At 40.9% G+C, this 18,168-nt stretch overlaps 1 protein-coding gene across 1 annotated transcript; it reads left to right on the top strand.

Annotated features, from left to right (window-relative positions):
* Nucleotides 1-6,611: 6,611 nt before the first annotated feature.
* LOC139548246 (zinc finger protein ZFP2-like) lies at nt 6,612-18,168 on the top strand. The gene is made up of 2 exons (XM_071357795.1): nt 6,612-7,175; nt 15,773-18,168. The coding sequence occupies exons 1-2, from the start codon at nt 6,830-6,832 to the stop codon at nt 17,065-17,067; spliced, it is 1,641 nt and encodes a 546-aa protein (XP_071213896.1). The 5' UTR covers nt 6,612-6,829; the 3' UTR covers nt 17,068-18,168.

The following is an 18,168-nucleotide window of genomic DNA, read 5'->3' as shown; positions in this document are numbered from 1 at the left end:
CCTGTGGCACCCCCATAGAGACTGCCAGAGGCCCGGACAACAGACCCTCCGATTTGACACACTGAACTCGATCAGAGAAGTAGTTGGTGAACCAGGCGAGGCAATCATTAGAGAAACCAAGGCTGTCGAGTCTGCCAATGAGGATGTGGTGATTGACAGAGTCAAAAGCCTTGGCCAGGTCAATGAATACGGCTGCACAGTATTGTTTCCTATCGATGGCGGTTACGATGTCGTTTATGACCTTGAGCGTGGCTGAGGTGCACCCATGACCAGCTCTGAAACCAGATTGCATAGCGGAGAAGGTGTGGTGGGATTCGAAATGGTCGGTAATCTGTTTGTTGACTTGGCTTTCGAAGACCTTAGAAAGGCAGGGTAGGATAGATATAGGTCTGTAGCAGTTAGGGTCAAGGGTGTCCCCCCCTTTGAAGAGGGGGATAACCGCAGCTGCTTTCCAATCTTTGGGGATCTCGGACGACACGAAAGAGAGGTTGAAGAGGCTAGTAATAGGGGTGGCAACAATTTCAGCAGATAGTTTTAGAAAGAAAGGGTCCAGATTATCTAGCCCGGCTGATTTGTAAGGGTCCAGATTTTGCAGCTCATTTAGGACATCAGCTGACTGTATTTGGGAGAAAGAGAAATGGGGGAAGCTTGGGCGAGTAGCAGAGGGGAGGGCAGTGCTGTTGTCCGGGGTAGGGGCAGCCAGATGGAAAGCATGGCCAGCCGTGGAAAAATGCTTATTGAAATTCTCAATTATAGTGGATTTGTCGGTGGTGACAGTGTTTCCTATCTTCAGAGCGGTTGGAAGCTGGGAGGAGGTGTTCTTATTCTCCATTGACTTTACGGTGTCCCAGAACTTTTTTGAATTTGTGTTGCAGGAAGCAAATTTCTGCTTGAAAAAGCTAGCCTTGGCTGTTCTAACTGCCTGTGTATATTGGTTTCTGGCTTCCCTGAAAAGTTGCATATCACGGGGGCTGTTCGATGCTAATGCAGAACGCCATAGGATGTTTTTCTGTTGGTTAAGGGCAGTCAGGTCAGGAGAGAACCAAGGGCTATATCTGTTCCTGGTTCTAAATTTCTTGAATGGGGCATGCTTATTCAAGATGGTGAGGAAGGCATTTTTAAAAAATGACCAGGCATCCTCTACTGACGGGATGAGATCGATATCCTTCCAGGATACCCCGGCCAGGTCGATTAGAAAGGCCTGCTCGCTGAAGTGTTTCAGGGAGCGTTTGACAGTGATGAGTGGAGGTCGTTTGACCGCTGACCCATTACGGATACAGGCAATGAGGCAGTGATCGCTGAGATCTTGGTTGAAAACAGCAGAGGTGTATTTGGAGGGCAAGTTTGTTAGGATGATATCTATGAGGGTAAAATCGCACACCGCCATCTACTGACTGGAGTGGGTAACGCTCAGTCTGAACCTCTGACTGCGATGGAGATGTGCGACAATGACGCTAGTGTGACGTAAAATATATATTATAATGTTCAGACAAAAAGTTCGTGTAGGAAGCATAAGTTTTTACTCACCAGTGTAACAATACAGTGTGGTTAAAGACTTAGTAACTTAGTTGTGTTCACGATCTGGTTCCCTATAAGCACAACCAGTTATGTTTTTGAATGATCACATATGTATTAATTTATTTCGGGATTCTGGGTAATCCACAGCAGATTTATGGAGAATTGCTGTGGGTGAGTTCAAAATGGAATAGTCCCGGGATAGAAATATATAAATTTGACATTACATCATAAAATCCACCTTTTAAATCATACATTAGCAATTTATGTTTTAGTAACTACTGTTGTTGGTTTGGCGTCAAATAAGCCTCTCTTTATATGTTATTTGCCAAATCTCAGTTTTCCATGTGGGTTTTATGCTAAAGTTCCCTCTTTCAAGTTGGTATCTAACTGGAAAATGCATCTTCTTTAGGAGTGCTATTTTTACCCTGTCGACTACTGATCATTCATCCACACTGTGTGTCTCTTCAATGCAGGTAATTTATGACAAATGTATAAAGTACATGTTTTATAAACTCATGAACACCAGACAGTTTATTTGCCCGGTTTTGTAAGTTTAGGTGTATTATACTTCCTCGCCACCAGAGGGGGAGATTGAGTCATTTTTCAGGTTAATTTGATATATTTTGATACTAAAATGGATGACAGTTTATTCTGATGTAGCTAATATGAGACACATGGAAACAATTGATTCATTTATTCTAGTAAATTAGGAATTAGTAGGAATTGTTAAATCCACTATATGATCACAATAACTTTGATAGACATTTCAATAGTTTTTTGTTAGTATATTATAGGGCAGATTAATGTAGAATTGCTGTGGGAGTGCTATTTATATCCCGTCACTACTGATCATTCATCCAGACTGTGTGTGTCCCATCATTGCAGCTTTGGAAATAAATGAATTATCCATCCATTGCTCCTTCCTGTGTTGACTCACTGACTTGAGAGACCAGGAAGGTCACACTAGCTCGATAGGTTGATATCTAGCTCAAGCTTCACCTCATGCTTTTCATTAACTGTGTGGTTGTGTTATCTAGTGGGAACCTGTTAGCACGGTGGGCTCTGGTGCCTTCTTGCCGTGGGCTCAAATCAAAAGAGGAAATCAACCTGCTTGCTCCTTTTTGTATTGTCAACTTTTCGATGGGGATGTTATGTTTGATACCGGAGGTACGAGGCCTTGAAAGCATTAAACTTCAAAGCAGTGTGCTGATGCCTTATCAGCAGAACGTCATCAATGACGTCTGAAGCTTCGTTTAATCGAACAACCACCTGATTGGTTTGGTATTGGGCTTGTTCGACACTGCTGGCCAACTGACTGCTCTACAAATCACCTTATATCATAAATAACTACTCATTATTATTTAAGCTTCTGAAGATTCATTTTCTCCCATCATTCTGTATGTCTCTGATCTTTTGATCTGCAAACAAGTTTAGGTTTTGTTAGTTTGGTTCTAAATGGTCTCGGTGCTGATTGGCTATGCTGGTTAGGCTAATAGCTAGTTAGCTAAATAGCTAACGTTATCTGGCCGGCTAAGATAACTGCATATAGCTAACGTTAGCTGGCCGGCAAAGATAACTGCATATAGCTAATGTTTGCTGGCTGGCTAAGATAACTGCATATAGCTATTGTTAGCTGGCTGGCGTAGATAACTGCATATAGCTAATGTTAGCTGGCTGGCTAAGATAACTGTATATAGCTAATGTTAGCTGGCTGGCTAAGATAACTGCATATAGCTAACATTCTTTGATATTTGGTTAGATGGCGTTATGTATTTCCAAAACGTTGGTTTACTTTAATCACTCAAGTCATGAGAGCAAACGATTGTTTAATTTGAAGTTCTACATTTGAAGTTATTTCTGTTGTAGTTAACATCATAGGTAATAGGCTGGTCCTCCATATTACTTCACACGTAACTTTATCATTCTTCTGAATTCTGATTGGTTTAATGTAATAACTCCAAAAATAGAACAGTGAGGTGTAACTTTGCATTGGGAAAAATATTTTATATTATCTTTTTATAAACAATACAAAACATACAAACGACAACATCATACAAACATTAACTACATCACACCTGCCCAGGCCCACTAGAACACACCTCCATCTCCATTAACTACATCGCACCTGCCCAGACCCACTAGAACACACCTCCATCTCCATTAACTACATCGCACCTGCCCAGACCCACTAGAACACACCTCAATCTCCATTAACTACATCACACCTGCCCAGACCCACTAGAACACACCTCCATCTCCATTAACTACATCACACCTGCCCAGACCCACTAGAACACACCTCCATCTCCATTAACTACATCACACCTGCCCAGACCCACTAGAACACACCTCCATCTCCATTAACAACATCGCACCTGCCCAGACCCACTAGAACACACCTCCATCTCCATTAACTACATCACACCTGCCCAGACCCACTAGAACACACCTCCATCTCCATTAACAACATCGCACCTGCCCAGACCCACTAGAACACACCTCCATCTCCATTAACTACATCACACCTTCCCAGACCCACTAGAACACACCTCCATCTCCATTAACAACATCGCACCTGCCCAGACCCACTAGAACACACCTCCATCTCCATTAACTACATCACACCTACCCAGACCCACTAGAACACACCTCCATCTCCATTAACTACATCACACCTGCCCAGACCCACTAGAAGACAGCCAGCGCCCGCATCAGCACCATTTTATTTCTCTCCGTCACTTTCAACTTTTAGATAATAAAGCATTTGACCTTTCTTTTGAATTAACAACAGTGGATTGGTTGATTTCCAGGTTTTAATTAAGTATAATTTTTAAGATGATTGATGAGAAAAGTATCTGGGGTATCTCACTGCACCCTCAAATGTCATGTTTTGAAATATACATACAGACAGATTAAAAGTAATTTTACATTGTATAACTGTACTTCTGACAGCCAACTTTCTAACTCCTCCCTAACTTTATGACATCATAACATTCCCAGAAGGGTTATTGAGTCATTGTTAGTTTTCCACTGAAGACATGACTCTGCCGTTGTGCTGTAGAATTTGTGGATTTTGTCTCTTGTATAATAAGGGACTATCAAAAAAGACTCTCTGGATTGATCACTGGAGTCAGATGTGAAGGAGGAGGTTGATCATCAGGAGTCAGATGTGAAGGAGGAGGTTGATCATCAGGAGTCAGATGTGAAGGAGGAGGTTGATCATCAGGAGTCAGATGTGAAGGAGGAGGTTGATCATCAGGAGTCAGATGTGAAGGAGGAGGTTGATCATCAGGAGTCAGATGTGAAGGAGGAGGTTGATCATCAGGAGTCAGATGTGAAAGAGGAGGTTGATCATCAGGAGTCAGATGTGAAGGAGGAGGTTGATCATCAGTGAACCTCTAGGATTGTGGCTGGGCTGGTGTTTCCACTTGGTCATATATTTTATTGCATTGAATGTTGATATTGTGAACCTAAGTTATATATTTGTACCTCCTGTTTCATGAAGTGATGTCACTAACTACTGCCCCTATATATACAGCGCATTTGGAAAGTATTCAGACCTCTTCACTTTTTCCACATTTTGTTACGTTACAGCCTTATCCTGAAATGGATTAAATCAACAATACCCCATAATGACATTACAATACCCCATAATGACATTACAATACCCCATAATGACATCACAATACCCCATAATGACAAAGCAAAAACAGGTTTTTATAAATGTTTCAAATGTATCAAAAACAACAACTGAAATATCACATTTACATACAGTACGAGTCAAAAGTTTGGACACACCTACTCATTCAAGGGTTTTTCTTTATTTTTACTATTTTCTACATTGGAGAATAATAATGAAAACATCAAAACTATGAAATAACACAAATGGAATCATGAAGTAACCAAAAAAGGGTTAATCAAATCAAAATATATTTATATTTGAGACTCTTCAAAGCAGTCACCCTTGGCATTATCTCAACCAGCTTCATGAGGTAGTCACCTGGAATTAATTTCAATTAACAGGTGTGCCTTGTTAAATGTTAATTTGTGGAATTTCTCTCCTTCTTTCCTTCTTTCCTTCATGTAGATGTATTGTTACACCATGTAGGAGCAGTATAGACCTAGTCTGTTCATTATATACATCTACATGATGTATTGTTACACCATGTAGGAGCAGTATAGACCTAGTCTGTTCATTATATACATCTACATGATGTATTGTTACACCATGTAGGAGCAGTATAGACCTAGTCTGTTCATTATATACATCTACATGATGTATTGTTACACCATGTAGGAGCAGTATAGACTTAGTCTGTTCATTATATACATCTACATGATGTATTGTTACACCATGTAGGAGCAGTATAGACCTAGTCTGTTCATTATATACATCTACATGATGTATTGTTACACCATGTAGGAGCAGTATAGACCTAGTCTGTTCATTATATACATCTACATGATGTATTGTTACACCATGTAGGAGCAGTATAGACCTAGTCTGTTCATTATATACATCTATATGATGTATTGATACACCATGTAGGAGCAGTATAGACCTAGTCTGTTCATTATATACATCTACATGATGTATTGTTACACCATGTAGGAGCAGTATAGACCTAGGCTGTTCATTATGTACATCTACATGATGTATTGTTACACCATGTAGGAGCAGTATGGACCTAGTCTGTTCATTATATACATCTACATGATGTATTGTTACACCATGTAAGAGCAGTATAGACCTAGTCTGTTCATTATATACATCTACATGATGTATTGTTACACCATGTAGGAGCAGTATAGACCTAGTCTGTTCATTATATACATCTACGTGATGTATTGTTACACCAGTAGCTAGCTGCTAATTTTTTATTCGCACTAATCAATCAACACATTCCTGTCTTTGTATGTCTTAATATAATAGTATTATTTAATTAAATCAATTTAAAATAATCTTTGTCTGAAAATAAAATATGATCCTCAACTGCGTTTCCCCTCCAGTCAGCAGACGGCGATGTGCGTCTTTCAGGCGACGCTGCCAGCGTGACGTATAATCTAGTGGACGGTTCTTCATAAACAGCTCGTCAACCACCCCGGTAGCTTGCTAGCCAACATAGCCGAAAGATTCAATCTATTTATACTCTTTCGGTGTATATTACCTGCTGTGTTTTAGACACACTTTTGTCGTATCTAATATCATTTAATATTACGTTATTTTGTATTAGTCAGCTATAGTAGCTGACTGGTTAAATTAGCACTAGCCTAGTCGCTAATGATAGCTAGCTAGCTAACATCCCCGACCATGAGCTCCCTAAACATCTGCCCTCTCGTTAAAGAAGAGGGGGTCTGCTGGACGGAGAAAGAGGGTCTGTGGCTGAACATTGTCGTGAAAGAGGAGAAGGAAGAAGAGGATGTCACGGTAAAACAAGAAGTAGAGGGTGAGGCTGTTACGGTGAAAGAAGAAGAGAAAGACGTTTCAGTGAAGGAAGAGGAAGACGCGTTCAGAGTGAAAGAGGAGGAGGATTTTACAGTAAAAGAAGAGGAGGAAGAGAAAGAGGAGGATGCAGTTTTTGGAGTGAAGAAGGAAGGAGAGATTACTGTCACATTGGAAGATGAAGAGGTGGAGATAGGAGATCTGATTAACACCAGTAAGTACTGCCTTAAATGTGTTTTTAACTTTGAATATTCCGAGTTGGCTCGTCAATACCTCTTCAACGGAGGGCCCAGGATGATGACTGATATGTCTAGAATCAGACGACGTAGAGAGCAAGCTACCCCTTGTTTTCTCCGTTCCGTTTCCAAAAAGTGACTTGACATATATATTTGAGAAGGGTCTATCTGCTGACCGCAGACTGGGGGGCACGGTAGCGATTTTAATGTAGTGATGTTTTACTACACACCGTGCCCCCAATAGTGCCATGTGAGAGTTGGGTTGGCTACAACAAAGATTATGGATGTACTGACAAGATGTCTCTCCGCCCTAACAAGGGGAGTCGTTGTCCACAAAGCGGCACTGCGGGTTGTCTAGCTCCCGCCTATCCTTTCTTTGGATTGGTGGATACATCTTATTATTGTAATCTATTGTTTATATTCTATGAGGGTTTTTGTCGTCAACCGCCTGTATTCAATGGAGAGAGATGCTAAGCTACTAGCATGAATATGCACCGCCTGTATTCAATGGAGAGAGATGCTAAGCTACTAGCATGAATATGCATAGCGATCTGGAGACAACTCCTATAGTGTTTTTATCAAAGTTGTCGGTATGTCACGTGTCCACATAACAACTTAAGCATTACGAAACTTCTGTTGGATCAAGTAAACCTCAAGTAGCAAATAAGCCCTTCATTTTGTTGTTGACCAAATTTGACACTTTCCACATTGGGTTGATAATTGTTTCCACTTGGATACAACCAACTGTAACCAACTGGCATGACCTAGAGAGATACAACCTACTGTAACCTACTGGCATGACCTAGAGAGATACAACCTACTGTAGCCTACTGGCATGACCTAGAGAGATACCACCTACTGTAGCCTACTGGCATGACCTAGAGAGTTACAACCTACTGTAGCCTACTGGCATGACCTAGAGAGATACAACATACTGTAGCCTACTGGCATGACCTAGAGAGATACAACCTACTGTAGCCTACTGGCATGACCTAGAGAGATACAACCTACTGTAGCCTACTGGCATGACCTAGAGAGATACAACCTACTGTAGCCTACTGGCATGACCTAGAGAGTTACAACCTACTGTAGCCTACTGGCATGACCTAGAGAGTTACAAACTACTGTAGCCTACTGGCATGACCTAGAGAGTTACAACCTACTGTAGCATACTGGCATGACCTAGAGAGATACAACCTACTGTAACCTACTGGCATGACCTAGAGATACAACCTACTGTAGCCTACTGGCATGACCTAGAGAGATACAACCTACTGTAGCCTACTAGCATGATCTAGGGAGATACAACCTACTGTAGCCTACTGGCATGACCTAGGGAGATACAACCTACTGTAGCCTACTGGCATGACCTAGAGAGATACAACCTACTGTAACCTACTGGCATGACCTAGAGAGATACAACCTACTGTAGCCTACTGGCATGACCAAGAGAGATACAACCTACTGTAGCCTACTGGCATGACCTAGAGAGTTACAACCTACTGTAACCTACTGGCATGACCTAGAGAGATACAACCTACTGTAACCTACTGGCATGACCTAGAGAGATACCACCTACTGTAGCCTACTGGCATGACCTAGAGAGATACAACCTACTGTAGCCTACTGGCATGACCTAGAGAGATACAACCTACTGTAGCCTACTGGCATGACCTAGAGAGATACAACCTACTGTAGCCTACTGGCATGACCTAGAGAGATACAACCTACTGTAGCCTACTGGCATGACCTAGAGAGTTACAACCTACTGTAGCCTACTGGCATGACCTAGAGAGATACAACCTACTGTAGCCTACTGGCATGACCTAGAGAGTTACAGCCTACTGTAACCTACTGGCATGACCTAGAGAGTTACAACCTACTGTAACCTACTGGCATGACCTAGAGAGATACAACCTACTGTAACCTACTGGCATGACCTAGAGAGTTACAACCTACTGTAGCCTACTGGCATGACCTAGAGAGTTACAACCTACTGTAGCCTACTGGCATGACCTAGAGAGTTACAAACTACTGTAGCCTACTGGCATGACCTAGAGAGTTACAACCTACTGTAGCATACTGGCATGACCTAGAGAGATACAACCTACTGTAACCTACTGGCATGACCTAGAGATACAACCTACTGTAGCCTACTGGCATGACCTAGAGAGATACAACCTACTGTAGCCTACTAGCATGATCTAGGGAGATACAACCTACTGTAGCCTACTGGCATGACCTAGGGAGATACAACCTACTGTAGCCTACTGGCATGACCTAGAGAGATACAACCTACTGTAACCTACTGGCATGACCTAGAGAGTTACAACCTACTGTAGCCTACTGGCATGACCAAGAGAGATACAACCTACTGTAGCCTACTGGCATGACCTAGAGAGTTACAACCTACTGTAACCTACTGGCATGACCTAGAAAAATACAACCTACTGTAGCATACTGGCATGACCTAGAGAGTTACAACCAACTGTAGCCTACTGGCATGACCAAGAGAGATACAACCTACTGTAACCTACTGGCTTGACCTAGAGAGCTAAAGTTGTTCAATTGCTGGATTTTAAATGAAATTTTTACAGTAATAATGATAATTTGTGTCTTCCTATCCACATGTGGTATCCCTCTCCTTTGTGTTCCGCTCTACACCAATAACAGACAACTACTGTGGGTCTCCCAATCACGGCCGGATGTGATACAGCCTGGATTCGAACCAGGGACTGTAGTGACGCCTCTTGCACTGAGATGCAGTGGCTTAGACCGCTGCGTCCGTGTGTGTGTGTGTGTGTTTAACTTTTTAACTGTACTAGAATGTTAAAAGGCCGCTAAAATTTTAAATATCGGTTATCGGTATCGTTTTTTGGGGCAAGGAGAATATTGGCCAAAAATGTGATTTCGGTGCACCCCATTATTCTAAAATTGATGATTATTTTTTAAATCCTCATCAATCTACACACAATACCCCATAATGCCAAATCAAAAACAGGTTTAGATTTTTTGCAAATGTATTAAAACTATTCCCCAGGATAACTAGTCTGAGTAATGTAAGATGTAAGATCCCAGGATAACTAGTCTCAGAGTAATGTTAGATCCCAGGATAACTAGTCTCAGAGTAATGTAAGTCTCAGATAGTTTTAACCCATTACAGTCTTAGACCTGTCTGAGGGGGAGGTTCTTCTAAGCTATATGGAATTGTTTTAAGAAGATTTAAACAACATGCAGGGCTTCCCCTGTATTGTACTGTTTTAAGAAGGTTATACCAGTGATAATTTTGCTATTTGATTTTGAACTGTAAGACCCATGGAAGTATCAACAAAAAATATTTATCCATACTGCTATAACCCATAGTAACACATTGGATAACATTCACAACATGGAACAACAGTAACCATAGTAACACATTGGATAACATTCACAACATGGAACAACAGTAACCATAGTAACGTATTGGTTAACATTCACAACATGGAGCAACAGTCCATTCTGCTATAACCCATAGTAACACATTGGATAACATTCACAACATGGAACAACAGTAACCATAGTAACACATTGGATAACATTCACAACATGGAACAACAGTAACCATGGTAACGCATTGGATAACATTCACAACATGGAACAACAGTAACCATAGTAACACATTGGATAACATTCACATCATGGAACAACAGTCCATACTGCTATAACCCATAGTAACACATTGGATAACATTCACAACATGGAACAACAGTAACCATGGTAACGCATTGGATAACATTCACAACATGGAACAACAGTAACCATAGTAACACATTGGATAACATTCACAACATGGAACAACCGTAACCATGGTAACGTATTTGTTAACATTCACAACATGGAACAACAGTAACCATAGTAACACATTGGATAACATTCAAAACATGGAACAACAGTAACCATAGTAACACATTGGATAACATTCACAACATGGAACAACAGTAACCATAGTAACACATTGGATAACATTCACAACATGGAACAACAGTAACCATAGTAACACATTGGATAACATTCACAGCATGGAACAACAGTAACCATAGTAACACATTGGATAACATTCACAACATGGAACAACAGTAACCATAGTAACACATTGGATAACATTCACAACATGGAACAACAGTAACCATAGTAACATTGTTTCTCCCAGAACATCTAAAGGAAGTTTGTTCTGAAGTGTCTGATATCTAAGAGATGTAAAAAATTATATCTATATTTTACATGTCTTTAACCCCCTTTTTTGTCACTTAAATCTTTTGTTACGTTACAGCCTTATTCTACAATGGATTAAATAAATAAAAATCCTCATCAGTCTACACACAATACCCCGTAATGACAAAGAGAAAATAGGTTTGGAGAATTTTTTTTACTTTTATTAAAAATAAAAAACAGAAATACCTTATTTACATAAGTATTCAGACCCTTTGCTGTGAGACTTGAAATTGACCTCAGGGGCATCCTGTTTCCATTGATCATTGTTGAGATGTTTCTACAACTTGTTTGGAGTCCACCTGTGGTAAATTCAATTGATTGGACATGATTTGGAAAGGCACACACCTGTCTGGCTACCACAGCGTTCTGAAGCGATACGCCATCCCATCTGGTTTAAGCTTAGTGGGACTATCATTTGTTTTTCAACAGGACAATGACTCAACACACCTCCAGGCTGTGTAAGAGTTATTTGACCAAAAAGGAGAGTGATGGAGTGCTGCACCAGATTACCTGGCCTTCACAATCACCTGACCTCAACCCAATTAAGATTGTTTGGGATGAGTTGGACCACAGAGTGAAGGAAATCAGCCAAAAAGTGCTCAGCATATGTGGGAACTCCTTCAAGACTGTTGGAAAAGCATTCCAGGTGAAGCTGGTTAAGAGAATGCCAAGAGTGTGCAAAGCTGTCATCAAGGCAAAGGGTGGCTACTTTGAAAAATCTAAAATATATTTAGAATTGTTTACCACTTTTTTGGGTTACTACATGATTCCATGTGTTTTTTCATAGTTTTCATGTCTTCACTATTATTCTACGATGCAGAAAATGGTAAAACAAATAATTATAACCCTTGAATGACTAGGTGTGTCCACTCGTTTGACTGGTACTGTATATCTCATGAATATTTTTACATTCAGTTACATGAAGTCACTTTCTTACCACTTCTTCCATAGTCAAACATGTAAGGAAAGATTTTTTTTAATCAAAAGGGATGCTGTCAAAAATGTATTGAATTCAAATGGATTTACCCAGCCTACAAAGCACTACAGCCACTCTGTGATGATCAGTTCTGCTCTTTTATTGAGGGATCTAGTCTAGATTAAACTTCATAGGAAGACCGTTTTATCATGTGGAGGTTTCATTTAGGTCTCTGTTTAACGACATACTCTGTGTGTCTTTGCAAGGAGAGAAACCAGACTCTCACTCTGACAGCGGGAAGAGTCCTTCAGGGGAACCAGACCCAGAGACGCCCAAACCAGCGAGACAACACCAATGCTCCCAGTGTAGAAAGAGTTTTACTATGTTAACTAACCTGAAAAGGCATGAGAGAATACACACAGGAGAAAAGTATTTTCTGCTCCCAATGTAAAAACAGATATTCACGAATGGCGTACCTTAAAGCTCATGAGAGGATACAGAGGAGAAAAGCCTTTCCAATGCTCCCAGTCTGGAAAGGGTTTTACCTGGTCAAGTAGCCTGAAGGAGCATTAGAGGATAAACACGGTAAAAGTCCTACCACTGCTCTCTGTGTGGAAGAACATTCAGAGATCCTGAAATCAAATGAGAGAATAGAAAGGCTGTATTCTGACTTATATTTTTGACTGAGAATTTGTGTTTTTGTTTGTGCCACATGAAATCATATTGTGTGTGATTACACCTGTCTATATAATGTCCAACAGTTGACAATGCATGTCAGAGCAAACACCAAGCAATGAGGTCGAATAAATTGTCCTTAGAGCTCCGAGACAGGATTGTGTCGAGGCACAGATCTGGGGAATGGTACCAAAAAATGTCTGCAACATTGAAAGTCCCCAAGAACACAGTGGCCACCATCATTTTTTAATGGAAGAAGTTTGGAAGACTCTTCCTAGAGCTGGCCACCCGACCAAACTACGCAATCGGGGGAGAAGGGCCTTTGTCAGGGAGGTGACCAAGAACCCGATGGTCACTCTGACAGAGCTCCAGAGTTCCTCTGTGGAGATGGGAGAACCTTCCGGAAGGACAACCATCTCTGCAGCACTCCACCAATCAGGCATTTGTGGTAGAGTGGCCAGACGGAAGCCACTCCTCAGTAAAAGGCACCTGACAGCCCGCTTGGAGTTTGCCAAAAAGGCACCTAAAGGACTCTCAGACCATGAGAAACAAGATTCTCTGGTCTGATGAAACCAAGCTTAAACTCTTTGGCCTGAATGCCTTTTGGAAACCTCCAAGCTGGCTATCATGTGCCTTTTATTAAGGTATATATCTATATATATAGATATATATACATATATATATAGTCTGTTCAACCTCTCTTTCGTATCGTCCGAGATTCCTAAAGATTGTAAAGCTGCCGTGGTCATCCCCCTCTTCAAAGGGTGTGACACTCTAGACCCAAACTGTTACAGACCTATATCCATCCTGCCCTACCTTTCTAAAGTCTTCGAAAGCCAAGTTAACAAACAGATCACTGACCATTTCGAATCCCACCGTACCTTCTCCGCTGTGCAATCCGGTTTCCGAGCTGGACACGGGTGCACCTCATCCACGCTCAAATTACTAAACAATATCATAACCGCCATCAATAAAAGACAGTACTGTGCAGCCGTCTTCATCGACCTGGCCAAGGCTTTTGACTCTTTCAATCACCGTATTCTTATCAGCAGACTCAACAGCCGATAAGAACAACCGATCAATCAACAACCGATCGCTGCCCACACCCGCCCGACTAGCATCACTACTCTGGACGGTTCTGACTTAGAATATGTGGACAACTATAAATATCTAGGTGTCTGGCTAGACTGTAAACTCTCCTTCCAGACTAATATTAAGCATTTCCAATCCAAAATTAAATCTAGAATTGGCTTCCTATTTCGCAAACAAAGCCTCCTTCACTCACACTGCCAAACATACCCTCGTAAAACTGACTATCCTACCGATCCTTGACTTCGGCGATTTCATTTTCAAAATAGCCTCCAACACTCTACACAGCAAACTGGATGCAGTCTATCACAGTGCCACCCGTTTTGTCACCAAAGCCCCATATACCACTGCTCTCGTCGGCTGACCCTCGCTACATATTCGTCGCCAAACCCACTGTCTCCAGGTCATTTATAAGTCTTTGCTAGGCCGCCTTAACTCAAATCACTGGTCACCATAGCAACGCCCACCCATAGCACGCGCTACAGGAAGTATATCTCACTGGTTATCCCCAAAGCCAACACCTTCTTTGGCTGCCTTTCCTTCCAGTTCTCTGCTGCAAATGACTGGAACGAAATGCAAAAATTGCTGAAGTTGGAGACTTATATCTCCCTCACTAACTTTAAGCATCAGCTATCTGAGCAGCTTACCGATCGCTGCAGCTGTACACAGCCCATCTGTAAATAGCCCATCCAACTACCTACCTCATCCCCATTTTTTTTAATTTACTTTTTTTGCTCTTTTGCACATCAGTATTTCTACTTCCACATCATCATCTGCACATCTGTCACTCCAGTGTTAATTTCAAAATGTGTAATTACTTCGCTACTATGGCCTATTTATTGCCTTACCTCCTTACTCCATTTGCACACACTGTATATAGATTTTTCTATTGTGTTATTGACTGTACGTTTGTTTATCCCACGTGTAACTCTGTTGTTTTTTTGTCGCACTGCTTTGCTTTATCTTGGTCAGGTCGCAGTTGTAAATGAGAACTTGTTCTCAACTGGCCTACCTGTTTAAATAAAGGTGAAAAACGAAATTTAATTAAAAATACTTTAAAAAAATCATAACTTTATTGACACCACCCAAATGGATACTGTCATTAACGCAGTTCTTAATACTGTAGCAAACATTATATTAAGCAGGACATTCAAGCGAGCCTTACAATTATAATCCAAAGTAGTGTGAAATGTACTAATAAGCAACCTGGAAATGGAGGTTACTCCTGAGTTTTCCCCCATTCACATTCAGAATACATTGTGAAAAACTAAAATCTTTGCTCACCATTTTTGCTCCAGGCAGATATAGTACATCCATAACTATCGGTTTCCTCATACAATTTTATTAAACACAGAAAGGGGCCTATACTATATTGGAGACCAAAAGTCGTCTGGCACACTGCTTAGAGTTTCAACAACATGAATAAATTATTTCTAGTCTACAATCTTAGATGTTACTACTAATGTGAAAACAAGACAATATATGACTATTCTTGCTCATTTTAAGACAATTGTCAAATAATTTTAACATTCATTACAGACGTCAATTGTTGTACAACATCATGGCTACGCTGTTGGCATCACCTTTTACAGTGGATTTCCACTGTTGTGGGCCTTTAATCATCTGACTTTGTTGTTCACACAGGAGAGAGACGGGACTATCGTGGATCCTCTGGGGAGCCTCAACAACTTCATGATGCTGAAGAGGCAGAGAAGAGTCTCTCCAGATCAGAACACCTCAATAAACACCTGCAGAGATCCACAGGGAAGAGAACTCACTGCTGCTCTGACTGTGGGAAGAGATTCACCTCATCGGGCATTAAAATTCATCAGAGAATCCACACAGGAGAGAAACCCTATAGCTGTGATCAATGTGGGAAGAGTTTTCGTCAATCTGGAGATCTGACAGTGCACCAGAGAACACACACAGGAGAGAAACCTTATAGCTGTGGTCAATGTGGGAAGAGTTTTACTACATCTGGCCGTCTGACTCTACACCAGAGAATACACACAGGAGAGAAACCTTATAGCTGTGATCAATGTGGGAAGAGTTTTGGTCAATCTGGAGAGCTGACAGTGCAGCAGAGAATACACACAGGAGAGAAACCTTATAGCTGTGGTCGATGTGGGAAGAGTTTTACTACATCTGGCCATCTGACAAAACACCAGAGAATACACACAGGAGAGAAACCTTATAGCTGTGATCAATGTGGGAAGGGTTTTGGTCGATCTGGAGATCTGACAGTGCACCAGAGAATACACACAGGAGAGAAATCCTATAGCTGTGATCAATGTGGGAAGAGTTTTGGTCAATCTGGCCAGCTGACAGTGCACCAGAGAACACACACAGGAGAGAAACCTTATAGCTGTGGTCAATGTGGGAAGAGTTTTGCTGAATCTAAAACTCTGACTCAACACCAGAGAGCACACACAGGAGAGAAACCTTACAGCTGTGGTCAATGTGGGAAGAGTTTTGGTCAATCTTGGCATCTGACTCAACACCAGAGAACACACACAGGAGAGAAACCTTACAGCTGTGGTCAATGTGGGAATAGTTTTACAACATCTCGCTCTCTTACTCTACACCAGAGAACACACACAGGAGAGAAACCTTATATCTGTTGTCATTGTGGGAAGAGTTTTGGTCAATCTGGAGAGCTGACAGTGCACCAGAGAAAACACACAGGAGAGAAACCTTATAGCTGTGGTCAATGTGGGAAGAGTTTTGGTCAATCTGGAGAGCTGACAGTGCACCAGAGAACACACACAGGAGAGAAACCTTTTAGCTGTGGTCAATGTGGGAAGAGTTTTGGTCAATCTTGCCATCTGTCTCTACACAAGAGAATGCACACAGGAGAGAAACCTTATAGCTGTGATCAGTGTGACAAGAGATACTCTGATAAAAGATGTCTGATCAAACATCAGACAATACATACATGAATGAGTTATTTCGTGATATCAATTAATTAATGTCACAATGTAGTAGGAGTATTTTAAGGAATTTCACAATGTAGAACCCTAAACGTTTGCCCCATACATTTGATTTCAGCGTGATATGGATATTATACTTGGGAAAATTCCAGGCTCTGAATTGAAAGAGTACTATTTATGTTATTTAACAAAAAAGTGACACAAAAAGAGCTGTGTTACACTTACAACGTTGGTGACCCACTTTAATCAAAATGCAACACCTCAAAATGTAGCGAGCTGTTTTCTACAAGTTGTCCACTAACCAGGGATGTACACATTACTCCCAGATTCCGTGTGGTTTTTGAGCTGTTAGTTTTAACAGGACGTGCAACCTCATCTCCCTTCTGTCACACAATTGATTTCAACATGATATCGATGAGTTATGACAAATAAGTGTTGCGTTCCTTTGTTTAGCGACCCCTACATTTAAATGCATTACTCCAAAATGTAGCTGACTGTCTTCTGCATGTTGTCCTCTAACCAGTGAGGTAAAATATATCTCCCATTTCCATGTGTTATTTTAGATGTTAGTTTCAACAGCACGTACAACCTGATTTCCCCCCTAATCGATATCATTGATTTATTGCTACTTGTCAAAACAACAGTGTTTCTGGTGCTTGTGCAGTTTATAAGGTGCTTGTTTAAGTAATATGATTATTGTGGCAGATGTTTGTGTATATAGTACATTTTACATTTAGGTTTTCAATTTATCACAAACTGTTTCTGCATTTGGACTATTGATTTGGACACGTTTAAACTGTGACATTGGGGATATCCCACCTTGCAAAATGTCGTTGAAAATAAGACTATGCCCGACATACAATATAAGTTTGGTTTTACTTGAAAGTTGAAAAGAAAACTATTTAATTTCAACGTACTTGCAGCTTATACACATGGACGCTGTATAATAAATCGGTCTGTAATCAATTTTATTAACAATCCTTATAAATTGAGTCAAATATATTTTCATTGTTTTTTCCTGTGAAGCCATTGTGTTGCATCCATGTCTGAAATGTGCTGTATAAATAAAGCTTGATTTGATTTCAACTAATGAACCCAATGACCAATCAA

The sequence above is a fragment of the Salvelinus alpinus genome, chromosome 2 (genome assembly GCF_045679555.1).
Source record: "Salvelinus alpinus chromosome 2, SLU_Salpinus.1, whole genome shotgun sequence".
Classification (NCBI taxonomy): domain Eukaryota; kingdom Metazoa; phylum Chordata; class Actinopteri; order Salmoniformes; family Salmonidae; genus Salvelinus; species Salvelinus alpinus.
Note: the sequence above shows the minus strand (reverse complement) of the source record. Positions and strands in the feature narration are given on the sequence as shown.

Coding starts and splice junctions, on each gene's coding strand:
- LOC139548246 (XM_071357795.1), top strand. CDS start 6,830: ATGAGCTCCCTAAACATCTGCCCTCTCGTTAAAGAAGAGGGGGTCTGC. Junction 7,176..15,772: donor AGGAGATCTGATTAACACCA/GTAAGTACTGCC, acceptor TTGTTCACACAG/GAGAGAGACGGGACTATCGT.